Genomic DNA, 17,666 nt, shown 5'->3' with positions numbered 1-17,666 from the left:
GATCTGTTACCAGGGAGGCTCACATCCTCACAAAATGCACAGGGCCTTTCCAGATGTGAGATGACACCGATGGTGTGGGTGCAGTTACTAGACTGCACAGTCCCAACTGATGACAGTTGCAGTTTTGTTTTTACTCTTTCTTCATTTAATCGCAATTTCCTCATTTGTGCGTGCGTCAAAGGGATTTTCACAAGTCAAACTAAATCCACAGTGAACCAGAACAGCTCCATCAAAATGCCAATGTCAACACACAGAAATCAGCATTCCAGTACATAGCTACAGATGTACGCATAAACAGGCACACACACACACACACACAGACATCTAACCACACCAACCACACACCCCAGCGTTGCCATCATGTGATGATGAGTTGATCTTCCAGGATAAAGTTGTTGTTTTAGGTGTGAATCATGGCTGTGTGTGTGTGTGTGTGTGTGTGTGTGTCCTGTCTGTCTGTCCTGTCTGTCTGGTCCTGCCTGTCCCTAACCTACCTGAGCAGATCACGGCGTAGCGCCGACCAATCACATGCTCATTCTGACATAATCATGCGCTGTTCATGTGACACTCTTGATGGCCGACTTGAGCTACAAATGTTGTTTTCACACAACGTTGACTTGTTGGGACAAAATGTGTCTTCTCTTACTGATCTGAGCAGTACAGAAGGATTACAAAGAGTCATGAGATATGTATTGGACGTCAGTATGAATCAGGGTTGGGGTCAACTCAGTTTCACTTGCCAAGTTCCCTTTGTGTATTCAATTACATTTCAGCTGATTCTCTTCGGGTAGTTACAGACCGGACACGATTTCACAAAGCCTCCATTCATTGTCTGTGAGAAGTGAATTTGTCCGATGCATGACAGGATAGGGGTGAGAAAAGTTGAAAAAAAGTGTATATTATGTAAATGAGCATGATGGTCGCAGCGTGAGAATCGATCACATTCAGGCAAAAAACTTTTTGGCTCCGCCCATTGAGGGGAATTTGTGAAGTGGATTTTGTTCAAAACTTCAAAACTCAAAAACTGGACTCATATTTTCAATCTATAGAGAAATGACTAAGAATAAAGACTCCATTAATACATTTTATACATTTTATATTATGCACTGAGTGAATTGAAAGTGAATTATCCCTGAACCTGATAGTCCATTTGGTGAATGCTGCAGACCCAGTGAGCAAATACAGTGTTGTTTATCTGTATCTTCCTACTTCCTGTATCTTCCTTTTATTATTATTATTAAGTGTGGCTCAGCTCTAACTGAACATGTACCACAAAATGTTTGTGTTGTGCCGATGTTGAATTCTGAACAGGCAAGACAAGAAACAGACAATCTGCATTTCCGGGCAACACTGCCTTACTATTTTTGCTTGTAATGCAACATTTGCATAAGGTAATATACATCATTTTGTTCTGTTTCTGACTCTGCTTGTGATTGTACAGGGTGGTGTACCGAAAGGTTTCTAAAGACGAGGTCGATGGAGGATCGGTACACGTCTGGCTGGACCTGACTAGTAAGTTGCGGGGTCTGGTTCAGTTCCAAACCCTCCTCATGCCCCCTAGTCCCCCAGTTGGAACGGTTCCATTTCATTCAGCCAAACCTTGGACGTTAACATTTTCCTGGTGAGCTGCAGTGAGCTGTTGAGTGAGCTGGTGAGCTAGTAGAGCTGCATTCCAAAATGCTTTCTGTAAAAATCTTTGCCTCAAATTCATCACTCAGTACGACAGAAATACAGATGGTTTTATCCTCAGCTGTTTCCTTTTTTAGTCTGCAAAGGCCTTAAAAGAGTTCATAACTAAATTGATATTCTAGGATGAGTTTTGCAAGATTTCATGCCAGAGATCATATTGTAAAATTGACACATCTTTCAAATATCTCCTTCTTCACATGTGCCTTATATTTTATGAAATGGTGAGGTTTGACTGTGCAGTTGTCTACTAAGCGGCCATGCAACATGTTTTAGGATTTTAGCACACATGGGATACATGTGCTAAAATCCTAAAATAATGTTTTTGAAATGTACCTACACTGGAAAATACAGTCATTGACAGAAGACATTAAATATAGTTTGTTATTAAGAGAAGCTTTATGTTTGAATGAGCTAAATCTGAGAAACTGAAGGTGCTAATAAGTGTTAATTCTGTTTTCTCTAGATCGACAAATTGCCATCATGCTCCAGCAAAAAATACACGAGGCCTTTCAGGTAGAAAAGTGCTTTCTACTGTGTGCTTTGTTCACTCAGATCTCCAGCAGATCTTGAGATGGTTGCATGGTTTAAGGATTAAGGTTTTTCAAGGAGAGATGTAATCAGAATCACTTTAACCAATATAATAAATGTGCATGAAGTTGTCTTCTTGCTGTACAGTCACATGGGAAACTTACTCACAGTATAAACTGACACACATGGTACAGGACAAGTCATACTATAAATAACATTCATTCAAACATAATACAGCTGACTTTTTGGTTATTATAATAGCATTTTTTGGCTAATGTGTGCTACTTTCCATGGAGGATAGACCTCGTCAAGTCGAATGACGTCAGCCTTGCCCAAATATGGCTCACGGTTCCATAAATCAACTGACCCTGCGTTAAACGTAGAGTGTGACAGAGACGATTATGTGAAACCCCATTCATTTTCCCTACGGAGAAATTGCTATGGAACCGTGAGCCATATGATAAGTACGATACACCATCCAATTACAAGAAGTGCGACTGGGATTGTTAAAACTCTGTCCTCTATCCTCAGGCTTTTGTCGACAATAAGATGGGTAGCATGTCCTACCTGGTCGCCCTGCCTATAAAGGTAAGAAAAACAACAAAAAGATGTATTATTATTATTATTATTATAATGCATAGAATATATTTATATTGCAATCTTGAAAGAATAGTTACAAAGTACTTTACAAATAATTCAACAACAATAAATAAATACCAGTAAAGCAATAAAAGTCCCATGAATACTGTATGTATTGCCCCAGACGATCACGTATAAGAGAGAATGAAGTCAATTTAAATCACTGCCTTGCTGTTTTTGTCTTCCAGTTTGAAGAGCCAATCTATGGCAGCCAAAACACAGACTTCACCACGTTTGTGACACCAGGAGCTGTTCTCAGGTCAGTGTAGCGGGGCATCGGTTCCACAGCTGCTATCGTCTTAATATGTCAAACACCTAAGACGTTTTTTTATTCACTCACTCTTTTGTTTATGCATGTACGGCTTATTTTTTAAGAGGGATTATTCAAGATTGTATTGAACGATTTCAGCTAATATTCAGTGGGTCTCCCTCTCTCTCTCTCTCTCTCTCTCTCTCTCTCCCTGTTCCTCCTCTTCCCCTCCGCCCGTCCAGCATCACCTTCTACCTGGCCGTGGGTCTGACGGCCCTCTCCTTCGTCCTGGAGAGGAAGGAGGGTCTTCTGGACAGATGCTGGGTCGCAGGTGAGAGGTCAAAGTTCACACTGAGTAGAAACCGTGCGAGTCGTGAAACTGAGAAAAACGACTTCTGCCTTTATCTGCTGTTCTGAGAAATGAGTTGTTGGTACAGAAGTGGATAGCAGGGATTGACTCATTTGCGTTTTTGATGGTCAATACTGATATCTTTGTATTAAGGCTACTCATACCTATGGAAGCCCATTTCCACCAGTGTGATGAAAAAAACTGTCCTGTAAGTCATTATAATGAGAAACTTTCTCAAAATAATGAGTTAGTATCTCAAAATAATGAGAAACTTTCTCAAAATAATGAGTTAGTGTCTCAAAATAATGAGAAACTTTCTCAAAATAATGAGTTAGTATCTCAAAATAATGAGTTAGTATCTCAAAATAATGAGAAACTTTCTCAAAATAATGAGTTAGTATCTCAAAATAGTGAGAAACTCTCAAAATAATGATTGTTTTGAGATACTAACTCATTATTTTGAGAAAGTTTCTCATTATTTTGAAATACTAAGTCATTATTTTGAGATACTAACTCATTATTTTGAGAAAGTTTCTCATTATTTTGAGAAAGTTTATCATTATTTTGAGAAAGTTTATCATTATTTTGAGAAAGTTTATCATTATTTTGAGATACTAAGTCATTATTCTGAGATACTAACTCATTCTGAGATACTAACTCATTATTTTGAGAAAATTTCTCATTATAATGACTTACAGGATCTTTTTTATTTCATCACACTGGCGGAAATGGGCTTCCATACATACCCAATATTTTGTGATGATATTCAGAATCTTTAAATTTGACCATTTACACGTACAGCATTTAGACCATCATGGGACACTAAAACTCTCCACTGAAATTCAGGAACAGAGAACATATGAATTGTTTTGGAGGATGTATTTGTTTTTATATGTGTAATTGAGATTCAATTTATTACATTACTGAATGCTGAATTCTGAAATACTGAATGTAACCAATGGCCAGTTTCCCCCACAGGGATCATTAAAGTATTGTCTCATCTAATCTGATCTAATGAAACATTTAACCGTACTTTGATAAATCGCCACTAGGGGGAGCAACAGGATCACAGCAGCAGAAATGTTCTGACCTGACATTCTCCAACATGGAAAAACATCATTATTATTATTATTATTAGATTTCACTAATTATCAATCACTGCTTTAAATGGTATAGGGACAATAAATTACTTTGTTTGAAATTTTAATTATTGAATTAAAAAAGTGCATTTCAATCAACTTTTTTCTGACGTAAAATGGGTCTCTTGTGAAGTTAAATGAGCCTGAGTTCATGGTGTTGTGTATCTCTCTCTCTCTCTCTCTTTCTCTCTCTCCCTCTCTCTCTCTCTCTCTCTCTCTCTCTCTCTCTACCAGGTGTGAGCTCTCTGGAGACGATGCTGGCTCACCTCTTCTCTCAGCTGTTTGTCATCAGCGTTCAGATCATCCTGCTGCTCATGTTCATACTGCTCGTCTTCAAGGTTCGACACAAATAGACGCACTACCCATAATGCACCTCTTTCTCTCTGTCTCTCTCACACACACAGACATAGACATGTACACGCAGACATACACACACACACACAGCAGTCACGCACACACTGATGAAACTTCATTGACTTGAAATTAAGTCGTAGCAGCAAAAGCACTAAGATTCAGCAGGTAAAAAAAAAACAGAATATAAGCACAAAAAGAGAATATAGAATAAGCAATAAAAAGGTAAAAACAAAAAATCAATAAAGTAGAATATAAACAATTCTGGGGTTATGCAAACATATGCTGCTGCCAATTTAAACACACTTTAACCTGGCCTCCGTCTCTGACTATTTTAGTAGAGATCATTACTCATATATACACACCGATACAGGTTAATAAAAAAACAAATTAGTTACCAATTTAGTGACAGAAAGAGGGGCGGGTTTACAGTTGAACCAGTGATAGAAAACGACACTCTACTCATAAACACTCTACGCTGTGTAACTCGTCTTTTTCAAACCGTCCTTCCATGTGATTCGCTCTTCATTACAACGTCAATACCAATATTGGAAACACAAACCACACGGTCAGTTCTGTTTAGCTGTTGTTGAGACCACAAGGCCGTCAGTCAGCGCTGACCTGAGGCTGACAGGTGACAGTCTTGACGTAGACGCACACTACAAGACTTCCTGCGCTAATTAACCACCAAAGTCGCCGTTAAAGCCATTTTATTGAGATTGGACGGCTTATTAAAAGAGCAGAAAAGCCTCTAAAAAATGATTGCGAGCTTGTAATCATTATGTTCGTGATGTGTAGGGAGCAGTTTTTCACATAATGAGGGTTAACGTATTCACACCCCATATCGCAAAAACGAGCAGATCTATAACCTTCTTCATTTGCATTTTTACTACAGTAACAAACATTTACAAAAATCTAACTTCACCTACATGTAAAGAACCGTTTGTAGCACCATATTCTATGAATATTTAATTTTTGGCCATCAGACAGACCATTATTGTTCCAAGATCATGATATAACATTCAGTTTTCTCCTTAAAAATGTACATGGGACGGCCTGCCGGGGAGAAAATGTGGTGTAAATCTTGTAGTGTGAGTCCAGCCTGCAGCAGGATCAGGTTTACTGTGAGAACAATGAACCAGTGGAAACACGTCGACTCTGTCCACCATTGATTTTCAATAGGCATGCGTATGGAATCAATAGAGGGAGAAGGCACTCAAACTAGTGGGGATGGATAGTGTGTGTGTGTGTGTGTTTGGTCGTGTGTGCTCGCCTGTGTTCGTCTGTCTCTGTATTCGTCTGTGTGTGTGTGTGTGTGTGTGTGTGTGTGTGTGTGTGTGTGTGTGTGTGTGTGTGTGTGTGTGCGTGCACGTTAATTAAGGTGCCGAAGTCCAAAGAGACCACCGCTCCATAAATCACTTCCTGAGTTGGCCGTATCCAAGGATCACTGCGGGATCGCCACGACAACAGCTCTTGATTGCTGTGGCAACCGAGTGGTCATGTGGCCTCTCAGCGCAGGTCTATTTTTGCACGTTGTCAGGGGAGACGGATAGTGTCTTACACACTGGGGACAAGTGCACGAACACACACACACACACACACACACACACACACGCAAAGAGACTCACACACGCTTACAAATGCCTGCAGATTGTAGTTTTGAGTGAGTTTATCGCTACGATCAAACTGAGCTGAGAACTGCAGACTTTTCTTTCCTGTGTTTTTATTTCATGAAATTCTTGTGCGACGCCCCTGCCCTGCTCACACTCCTACCTGTCTGTGTAATTTACGACCTGAACGTAATCTGCCGACAGTTTTCATTTCCCGTGGTATTTTTGGCTCAAGATCTGTGGAGAGAATCAGGGAGTTTTTCTGTTTCTGCCTTTCTCTCTCTCCCTCTCTCTCTCTCTGTCTCTTTTCTCTTTCTATTTCTTGATCTCATCTCATCTCTGAACAATAAGACCCGACAGCAGCCTGAGCGCCCCTCCAATGTTACATGATACACGCTCAGGACAGGAAGTCACAGGAGCTATTTCCTGTTGAATCCCTTATCGCAGAGGTGGAAGATGAGACAGAGGGTGATGTCGGCAGTGTCAGGATTCAACTTCGGGGCTGAAAAATGGGTTTTTATGGAGAGATACACACAAGTACACACAGTTCCACAATCAGGTCTAACGATAACGCTATGAAATTAATATTTTCTGTAAGAACATTTAGCATTCTTCATTACAAGTTATTAAAGGGTCATGAAACCCTCAATCTGAGCCTTTCTCCACCCACTTTGCCTAGTTTACTTCTTTTAAAAAATGCAAGCAGCATGAAGAGGAATGGGTAATGACATGTATGATGACATGCAAAAGTCTATAAAACACCAAAACGACACTAGTCAGTCAAAGGTTTTTTCAGCCGCTAGTTGGCAACAGTAAGCTGGAATTTACACAGAAAATCCAGGAAAAAAGCGTTCTGTCAAGATTGATTAACAGCAGAAAAAAGTGAGTTTTAGGTTTCATACTCCTTTAAAGACATAACGGGACATAACATTTGGACCTGCCTACAACTTTCCCTATCTCACCCTTTTCTACCATTTTTTTCCTCTGCCACTTTTAGGTCTGCTGCAGCTTTGTGCATGAAAATAGCCTAAAAATGGAGAAACATTATAACTTTGTCTTTTCTCACTGCCTTACCCCCCGTCCCTCTGTCTCTCTCTGCAGATTCCTAATGAAGGCTCCTTAGCGCTGGTCGTAGCTCTGATGGTGCTGCAGGGTGTCACCGGCATCTCCTTCGGCCTCGTCATCTCCGCCGCCATCGATGACGAGCAGAACGCCAACCAGGCCGCCCTGGGCATGTTCTACCCCAACCTCATCCTCAGCGGTACGCCTGTGTGTGTGTGTGTGTGTGTGTGTGAGAGAGAGAGAGAGAGAGGGAGAGAGATTAATCCTTTCTGTTAGGGGCTCAGGCTTAAACACACCCATTCACCTGTCCCTCCCCTCCTCTTCCTCGTACCGTCTTAGACCACAGTTACACCAGATATTAAAATGTGATCTGTATCTGGATGTCTTATCTGGATAAGGAAAAAATGCATGATACCGCAAGGTGTCATTTCAACCCGGAATGTGATCGTATCTGCCAGACCTCGCATTATGATTGGATCTCAGCCGGAGTCAGCCAGGTGTAAATGCAGTCTTTAGTGAGAAAGTTTCTACTCATGGGGTAGAAATGTCATCGCTTCGGCTAGAAACATCACCGCTGCGAACAGAAACGTCATCGCCATGGGTCGAAACGCCATCACCACGGCTAGAACTGCCATTTCTGTGGGTAGAAACATCATCGCCGCTTGTAGAAACGTAGTCGCTGATTCACTAAAGCACTCCAGCAGGATCCGCTCCCACCAGTCATCACTCCTTTCCCTCATTCGCAGTGAACAAGTCGCTGTAGTTGCATTCACAGCCGCTGCAGACACGATTGCGGCGAAAACAACTTGTCATTTCTACTGAGAGTCGTAGAGGACGATCCGTTCTGTGGAAAAGTCCAGGCTGGACAGCAACAAGCATCACCTAACATGTTCGATTTTCTCACCTCCTCCCCACCAGCTCGCCGGTTTTTGATCGCTCGCTCGAAAAACGAGGTCCGATCACAATGACAACGCAGTGTAAACGAGACAAAACTAGAACGCATATAAATGCAAGGGCTTGATTGGATTGTTCATATCCAGATTAGGGATGGTAGAGTTTAACCGACCGGTCGTTTATACACAAGTGTCCAAATCCTAGTCAGCGTCAAAACACACTAGTCATTTCAACTAAAATCAGTGACTATTAGGCTTCTTTTTTTTCTGAGCATGTGGATACGCTCATATCCCTTAACAAAAACGGACCATTCAAGTGAACTGAAAGACTGAAACATTGCGGAGGCTAAATCGATATGAATTGATCAGACGGGCCTACTTACTACTTTTACTTACCTCAGGTAGTGGTTCGGCCGAGCTACATGGTATTTAGGCAATGCAATGTTGATTTCAGTACATTTTTCATCTTTAAATAATATTTTGTAGTGTTTACTCATCATTTTGAATGAGATATATGTTGTTATATAAGATGACAAAATGTAAATGTATTAATGATGAGCCTATACCATTACTAAGCCATGAGTTAGTTTCCATGTGTTTTTGTGAATTGAGTGTATAGGCCTACATTCAGTGTTTTAAATGGAAAATGTTTTAATTGAAATTTAGATAAGCAGTATTTGAGTGTGTTTAAATGTTTGTGTGTATGTGTGTGTGTGTGTGTGTGTGTGTGTGTGTGTGTGTGTGTGTGTGTGTGTGTGAATAAACACAATGAAATAGAGCTCAAATGAGAGATCGGTTTGACCTCTTTTTTTTTTTTCAGACTAGTCAGTTACATAACTTGTTTAAACAGGAATATTATTAAACGCAATTCCAATCCCTAATCGCGTGGCTCGCGTTTCAGCAGCAGGTGTAACTGAGGTCTTACGCAGCGTGTGTGTCCTGTCCCGGCAGGTATTATCTGGCCTGTGGAGTGTATCCCCTATCCGCTCCGCTACCTCAGCCTGGTGCTGCCCCAGACCTACGCCGCCGAAGCCCTGCGCTGCATCATGTACAGAGGTAACACACACACACACACACACACACACACACACGCACACATACCCACACGTTGCACAACACTCATTAGTTACACAACACAATGAGCTGTCATAGCTTGTCTGGAGAACAGTCAACGTGTGTTATTATCACACGCATGGGCACATGGATGCCGAACACGTACACACACACCACTCAGAGTGTTACCTTATACACCAGATACTCACTTCTTAAAGCAGCATCGGTCTAAATCATTAAACAGACCAGGATCCTCTGTAATTCAGCTTCCTGGACTGAGGTATTCTGGTTTCTCTCCGTCTCCCAATCTCTCTCTCTCTCTACCTCTCTCCACCTCTCTCTCTCTCTCTATCTCTCTCTCTCCCTCTCTGTCTCTCTCTCTCTCTCTCTCTCTCTCTCTCTCTCTCTCTCTCTCCATCTCTCTCTCTCCCTCTCTGTCTCTCTCCATCTCTCTCTCTCTCCATCTCTCTCCTTCTCTCTCTCTCTATCTCTCTCTCCCTCTCTGTCTCTCTCTCTCTCTCTCTTTCTCTCCCTCTGTCTCTCTGTCTCTCTCTCTCTCCCTCTGTCTCTCTCTCCATCTCTCTCTCCCTCTCTCCCCCTCTCCCTCTCTCTCCCTCTCCATCTCATCTTCTCTGAACAATACGACCTGACAGCAGCCTGAGCTCCCTCCATGTTACTTGATACACACTTAGGACAGGAAGTTGGGGCAGCTATTTCCTGTTAAGAACCTTATCGTGGCGTTACGCTGGAAGACGAGACAGAGGAAAATGTCGGCAGTGTCAGAATTCAACTTCGGGGCTGAAAAATGGGTTTTTACAGAGAGATACACACAGAGAATTAAATGTAATATTTGCAGTTAAAATCCCATAAGAATATTTAGCATGCTGCGTTAACAGATCATACATTTGTTCTTAAACTCAGGCATTAACAAAAGAATCAACAAAAATACAGTATGGAAACAAACTGTTAATCATTATCAGCAGTTAGGGAGATTTGAAACCCTTTTTACTTCACTTATGCCACTTAATCCTGCTTAGTCCCTCATTCAGTGGTTGGATTCACATGCACTTTAGCATTCCAGTTTTATTCCAGATACTCAAATATTATGTTCATGATTTGGCACATGTACGCACCAGATAAAATTTACAATAGCCTGGAAAAGCTTGTTTCCCTATTATGAGAAACCTGAACATGATGTGCTAACATTAGCTAGGTTCTGATCCCATTTTAATCTATAAAAGATTCTGCTCATGCAACTAAACATGAATTATTGTATTATAACTATACATTTATATTTGTGAATGGGATATGAAGATCCATAATTCAATTAAATTCCTGAAGATTTGGTTTGCAGACATGGCTTGCAGTAAGAACACAAGAACACATAGTAAAAACATAATAAAAAACAATAACACCACAATTAAAATTCGTAACATAAAAGCATAATGAAACATGTAACACTTCGCCACACGATACACCATACAGACTGACATCCATTATTAAGAGCAGAACAGCAGTCTATGGCTCGATAGAGCGCAATAAAATCATCAGTACAAAATACGAAGTTCTTGTGCAGGCACGAGACGCTGCTTCATCGCATGAGCACGTTAAGCAAAGGAACTGCAGTGAAGATAAAGGAGCCTCTGGTTCTTTTACTGTTGACTTCTAGTTGACTACTTGACTTGATTTCTGAGGGACGGTCATATAAACAGCTATTCCCAAAGACGCTTTTCACCGAGATTGTGATCTAGTATACAAAATACTCTAAATACTCACTGATGACATTTCTGCCTGGCTGCTTTACATTTACCCAGCACCGGGGTAGTTGGGGCTTTAGTGCCTTGCTCAAGGGCACCTCAGTGGCAGTTGTTGAGGGAGAAGAGAGCGTTTCTCATTCACTTCCATCCACAAACAGTTTCCTAGCTTGTCCTAGTGTTCAATCTTCCAGTCGCCTGCTTCTCTAACCTCGAGGCTCGTCATCATCATCTATGGCCTTGTCTCCTCCGCTCATTACTTTAGGTTGCATGTAATGTTGAGGATCCAGTGGCCAATTCTTAACACACACTGACGCAGTTCCCTGACAAAAAAGTCACATGAATTCAAAGCACATGTGCTTTTTGGACACATGTTGGTTTTCGTATTTGTGAAATTTCCCTTTTCCTATGTGAAAATGACATTTGCACCTGTGAATTGTCTCTTTGCATGTGAAATTAAGTTTTCACATGTGAAACAAATATTGTAATATGCAATGGCAGGTGAAAATGTTCACATGTGGAAAAAAAACACTTTTTCTAACCTATGACTTTAAATTTTCACACTGAAGTAAAAACTATCACATGATATCAGGATATCAGGATACAATGTGAAAAAAATTGTTCACATATGAAAACCAACATGTGTCCAAAAAGCACATGTGCTTTGAATTCACATGTGGGTTTTTCACATGGGGTTTCCAGTCTTTTAGCGCAAAATTTTCATGGGTTTCCTACAGAAAACTAAACAAAATTTAATATCAAAGAGAGTGTGTGTGTGTGCGTGTGTGTGTGGTACGTCAGCTCTGAACGTAAATCTAACTCCCTCCCTCCCGCAGGCTGGGGTCTGACTCGGATGATGGTGTGGCGGGGCTTCGTCGTCAGCCTGGGCTGGAACAGCTTCTTCCTCATCCTGGCCACCGTCATCCTGAAGCTGAGAACGTGACAGCCTCGCCCCAGAGAGCAGCCTCCAACCTGGGGGAGAGAACCGCCAGGCGAGGCCCCCCGGCTCCACGGACCGGCCTGGGCCCTCCGGACTGGGTGGGGGGGGTGGGGGGGTCACTGTGCTTTAATGGCAGGACAGACTGATGGGTTGATGCATCAGTCTCTCTCCTCCTGAATGATCTCTCTCTCTCTCTCTCTCTCTCTCTCTCTCTCTCTCTCTCTCTCTCTCTCTCTCTCACACACACACACACACCCTCCTCTCGTCCCCAGCTACCTGACCCTGCGACAGTGGTGTTTGCCTATTCGGTGTGGGTGAACTTTCAAAATGTTGCACGTAGAAGTACGCAAGACCGAATACACACTTGTCTAGCATGAGAATATTGGTTTTAATAGTGAAAACCGAATGATCTCACAGTTTGTTCCACTTCTATCTGCAGGGCGTTGAAACTTTCGACCCCCTGAATGAACCGCACACCAACTCAGGGTCACTTTTTAAATTTTTCTGTTTCCCTTCAGTCTTAGATGCTAAGAGGGAGATTTCTTTATGATACACTTTGTCTCATTCCCTCCAGATTGAAAGAGGTGGGATCTAAACAATCCAAGAGCTTTTAGCCTGTTTTGGTTTTTTGTGTCGAAAAAATAGAAAGGAAAAAAAATGGTGGTGAATCTACTGAACATATTGAATATATCGGTTTTGTCGGTGACATTTTATTTGTTGTCTACCTTATATTTGCATTATAGAGAACGTGAAATGAAACAGCGATATGTAATTGTGAACTTGATGTAAAAGTGACAAAGTTTAGAGTCTCGGAATATCAGCACAAAAAAAAAGTATTTTCGTGAACAAGAAAATGTGAAAAAATTTTGAACCGTCCGTCTTTTCCCTTTGCCTGACCAGAAGAAAAAAAACACGAGGAGAGGATTGTTGTCGCAGTGTGTGGTGGGAACCCAGAAGAGGGTTTACGATGCTGAACGCTCCACTTTGTGTGAATAAATTAACCAGAGAGTTCTGGTTCTGTAGCCCCTTTTCTGGTTCCCCACAGCAACAGTGTCGACTCAGTGTCTTTTCTAGTTGCTTGCTTGTTAGACCTGCGTTCAGTTATGCTGTGTGACAGGAGGCGGTAACCGTGTCATGGCGGGTTATCAGGTGCTCTAACTCAACTGCGTTAGTCGTCGTCGCTTCTGGTTGCCGGTCTTCTCTGTACCTGCTGTTTTTTGTGCCTGTGCCTGCATCTCCCGCGGGAGAAAAAAGGGGATTTTGATTTTGCTGATTGGGATTTCATGGCCTCTTAATTGCCATGAGCTCGCTTTGCGGCGGGCGACTGCATTGCCTGAGAAGATAATCGGTTTTTGATTACTCTGGTCTCCCTGTCGCCACTGACTCCACTTTGCTGGACAGAGCGGAGGCAGCCGGGGAGATTCTCCGCACAGATCAGTTGTGTGTCTGCGTTTTTTCAAGCCGTCCTCAAAATAGCTGGGGTTTTTTTACGCAACAGTTTCTCAATAACTCGTACTTGTGTTTAAGAAGCTCCTATCAACAATAACACAAAATAATAGCACACAAGAGGAATGCTGCCTTGGCTTCAGCATGAGGTGTGGAGAGGCGCCTGCTGGGTGTTTGGTGTCGACACTGTAGAAAAAGAGAAATAAAATCCAAGGCGCTCTGCTCACAGAAATCATTCAGCTTCTATAAACTGCCATGGTGTCAGGAGTGGACTGTGATTGGTGGTTGGAGTCGATGTCAGTTTATAACAGCTGGGAAGCGCAGGACCGAGTGTCCAGACTGAAGCCCTATAAGTTAAAAAGCCTATTTTAGCCAGTAATGTTTTTTGAACTTTCTCTATGATAAGAGGCCCTTTGATTTATCTTCTTCTTTGTCTACTCATAATCAGTGTTGGGGAAAGTTACTTTTAAAAGTTTCTTTACTTCTTAAAAGTAACTTGTTAGAGTAATTTTGCGTTACCCACTTCATGAACATGACATAGCAATATGGCTTGTTCTCCAAGTGTGTTGTTGATCATTATTTTAAAATGCAAGAGCAAGACTATTGCTGTTTTTAAAACACTAACCCAATCTCAAAATTAGATTGCCTTTTTTTTATTTTATTTTTTTTTTTTTAATTAGCAGCATGTTATCTGCACAAGAAGTCGTGGGATTTTCCATTTTTTCAACTTTTTTGTTTAATTTGTGCTAACAAATATGAAACAATATGAAAGAAAAATAAAAGTTTTAGAAAATAACTAATAACTGATTACAAGAATTCATTGAAGGTCATTGAAGTCCTCTAATGCAAAGTAACGCATTACCCCCACCACTGTTAACAATACAATGAAGTGAATTTCTGTGTATTATTAGTAGACACTCTTCCCTTGTATTCATTATGAAGACAGGATGTATTGATCTCTAAACCAGTGAGCTCTCTGAATCCACTGCATGTTTCCGGGCTTTTATTGGCGGTGAGAATGATCGACAGGAGGCAGGAGGCCGCAGAGCGTCCGTCCTGTGTTGTGCCATTCAAATAAAGATTGAGAAATGTTTACATGTATATGAAAACACGCTTCAGAAGTTGTTGTTTTTTTTGTTTTTTTTTAAATAGCTCAGACATTTTGAATCCAGTTGAGATGTAGAGCTTAACACACATACCAGCATGTGTTGTGTTTAGACGTTCCACAGTGTTGGATGCTCCTTGTGTCTCGTAACCATGCCGATGCTGTAGGAATGAACAGTCACGGTAATGCCACTAATGTTTATGTAATGGAGAATTTACTGTATGTCTCCATTAAGAGGATGAATAATTAATCGATATGAATTTTAAGTCCCCCTGGTTGCTGTGGGTCAGATTACGTCCCGGTCCATAACAGTGTGTGTGCAGTAACTGGTGTGTAATGTTAGGTGTTGAATCTTTGGGAGTCCAACCCAACAGAGAGTTTTCCTGCCTTGTAAATCTGCTGTTGCTCTTGTTGTTTTTGCTGTACATTTGTCGCTGTTCCTATCGCACATTTTAAGGGACTTGTTTTTTTTTGTTTGTTTTCCATTTGGGAGAAATGTAGTAGCTTCTTCATGGATTTAAATCTCTCTGAATACAAACCGGACTGGCACACAAGCACCTGTTTGCTTTCCTTTTTGTCTCATCACGTTCAGATGACCACTGATGCCAACATGCTCCTTAATGGACTCGCTTTTCTAAAGACTGATGAACTCTCACATTTTTATTTTTTTTTTTGCCAAACTCTGTGTATATACGGTTCATATTCATATTCTCAGCTTGATAAACAGTTGAAGACAAATCCCAAATCCTGACGGGATTACCTCTGTGCCTCAGTCAATTCCCAACACACATTATTGGGTCTGCTGCACCTACCATTAACAATATAACAGCTGGAAATGGTGGACAATCTCTGAAAAAAGAAAGCAACAATCATATATAAATAGGATGGAAAGGATGGACATAAATAGTATGGGTACACTTATTTTTTGGCATTTTTTTGTCATAATATTGCAAGAAACTGACTGTGTAAGATTGTACGCTCTTAGAAAGGATGTGTCATTTTTAACACATCTGTGTGTCTTCTTTGGGACAACACACACACTTGTGTTACTTGTCAACACAACATATGTTCATGACAATACATTTTAACACAACATGTGTTATTAACATATCTTGTGTTAAAAAGTAAAGTGTGTGTTGTCAGACACACAGATGTGTTAAAAATGACACGTCCTTTCTAAGAGTGTATGAGATCATATGAAGAGTTTTGTTCTCATATGCTGTAGCCATTTTGGAAGAAAAATCATTACCTGATTAGTTTTAAAGCCTAATCATCACCCAAATATCCATCATCCAGTCTGTGAAATGTCAACCAAGGACTTACCTACTTTCTAAAAAATACTACCGTTTGTTTTCATTTTGTGCAACTATTTTATAAAAAATAAGCGATTACTTTCTCCAAATGGCAGATATCATCTTGCAACAAAACTCCTCATGTGTGATGAATTTGTGACGACGGTGTAACGAAGGCCTGAGTCGCCACGATGTACCGAGTCCACTCCACCCCAAGTTTCAAACTCCAGTCTACTACCTCCTCTGTATCTCCCCAAAGGGCATGTGAAGCATATGTACACTCCTGTATTGTGACATGTATGCACTGTGATAGCATATATGCTTTGATGAAGTACTATTCATGTCTTTTGAAACATTAAACCTTATTGAGAAATACGCCTTTTGTCTGTTTCGTTTGTTTGTTCAGGATTTCAGAGCGGTGCCAGGTTTTTGCTCAATACCAAAACACAAACCCCCGGAATTCCAGTGATTACGAAAAACACCCGCAGGCCATTGAAGACAGATTTATATAATGACATCATGCTCGCTCGCATCGCTGTGTTGCTTGTCACCATGGCGATGATGACCTCGCTGCCTGGGTAGCCTATAGATCTTCACCTCTCTGGTTGACTGCATTAACTGTGTGCATATGTGTGTGTGTACAGTGTGTGTGTGTGTGTGTGTTAGAGTTGAGCATGTGTGTCTTGGTACGTTTATGTGTGTTTTGTGTGTCTTTGCATGTGATAGGGGATAACTGGGTGTGTGTGTGTGTGTGTGTTCACATTTACAAAAAGCAAGGGCATAACTATTAAAGATATGGACTTGAATGGGCAAGTGCTCTGTGTGCCTACAAGCATATGTGTGTGTGTTTATGTCTGCATGCGTGTATCTGTGTAAATGTGTGTGTGCATGAGTGTGTGTGTGTATGTGTGCACGTGTGTCTGTGAATGAACATGCATGCAAGTACGCAACAGTGGAAGTAACTAATTACAGTTAATCAGTAATTCTACTTTTACTTAAGTACATTTTTACTGAAGTATTATACTTAGCGACATTTTAAATCACATCCATTACAGAGTAGAGATTTTGTGGCTCTCCATTAGAAAGAGAAACTGGACCAACGTAAATTGATAAATTGTGAAGCCATTCGCAGTCGGAGGAGGAATCTGGCTTTACTTTGTTTGTGCGCTTTATTTTGTAATTTCCAAATTTTCCGATTGAAAAGAATCTAGTTTGATCTCTGTCTTCTCGTCCTTTTAGAATCACTAAAAAGTAACACAGTAACTTCTACTCTGAGGACATTTTAAATCAGCTACTTTTTACTTTTAAGTAGATTTTTACACCAGTACTTTTACTTCTACTTCAGTAAAATATCAGCAGCATGACAATACTTATACTTGAGTAGATTGGTACTCTTATCCACCACTGCATACGTGTGTGTGTGTGTGTGTGTGTGTGTGTGTGTGTGTGTGTGTGTGTGTGTGTGTGGCGGCAGAGCATGGAGAGATCACAGCTAGTTTCAAACAGGTAGCTCGACTCCCTCTGTCCTCTCTCTCTCTCTCTCCTCTCCCGTCTCCTCTCTCGCCC

The 17,666-nt window shown here is 41.1% G+C and overlaps 2 protein-coding genes and 1 long non-coding RNA gene across 3 annotated transcripts in view; 2 read left to right on the top strand and 1 right to left on the bottom strand.

The window, feature by feature from the left end:
- The window catches only part of abch1 (ATP-binding cassette, sub-family H, member 1), a 37,390-nt gene extending 25,052 nt beyond the window's left edge, over nucleotides 1-12,338 (top strand). The window contains exons 12-20 of the mRNA XM_071905323.2: nucleotides 1,442-1,512; nucleotides 2,153-2,202; nucleotides 2,749-2,805; nucleotides 3,045-3,115; nucleotides 3,349-3,437; nucleotides 4,829-4,932; nucleotides 7,657-7,816; nucleotides 9,462-9,566; nucleotides 12,154-12,338. Coding sequence (XP_071761424.1) covers nucleotides 1,442-1,512; nucleotides 2,153-2,202; nucleotides 2,749-2,805; nucleotides 3,045-3,115; nucleotides 3,349-3,437; nucleotides 4,829-4,932; nucleotides 7,657-7,816; nucleotides 9,462-9,566; nucleotides 12,154-12,260 — 814 coding nt within the window. The 3' untranslated portion in view covers nucleotides 12,261-12,338. The remainder of the gene's footprint in view (nucleotides 1-1,441; nucleotides 1,513-2,152; nucleotides 2,203-2,748; nucleotides 2,806-3,044; nucleotides 3,116-3,348; nucleotides 3,438-4,828; nucleotides 4,933-7,656; nucleotides 7,817-9,461; nucleotides 9,567-12,153) is intronic.
- Nucleotides 1-17,666, bottom strand: part of ugp2b (UDP-glucose pyrophosphorylase 2b) — a 409,818-nt gene that overhangs the window by 281,601 nt on the left and 110,551 nt on the right. The gene's annotated exons all lie outside the window — the stretch shown is intronic.
- Nucleotides 14,453-16,475, top strand: LOC144542366 (uncharacterized). The gene is made up of 2 exons (XR_013507224.1): nucleotides 14,453-14,801; nucleotides 14,861-16,475. It is a non-coding gene; the product is annotated as an uncharacterized LOC144542366 (long non-coding RNA).

The sequence above is a fragment of the Centroberyx gerrardi genome, chromosome 15, assembly GCF_048128805.1.
Source record: "Centroberyx gerrardi isolate f3 chromosome 15, fCenGer3.hap1.cur.20231027, whole genome shotgun sequence".
In the NCBI taxonomy this organism is placed as follows: domain Eukaryota; kingdom Metazoa; phylum Chordata; class Actinopteri; order Beryciformes; family Berycidae; genus Centroberyx; species Centroberyx gerrardi.
This window is presented reverse-complemented; position numbering and strand designations above follow the sequence as displayed.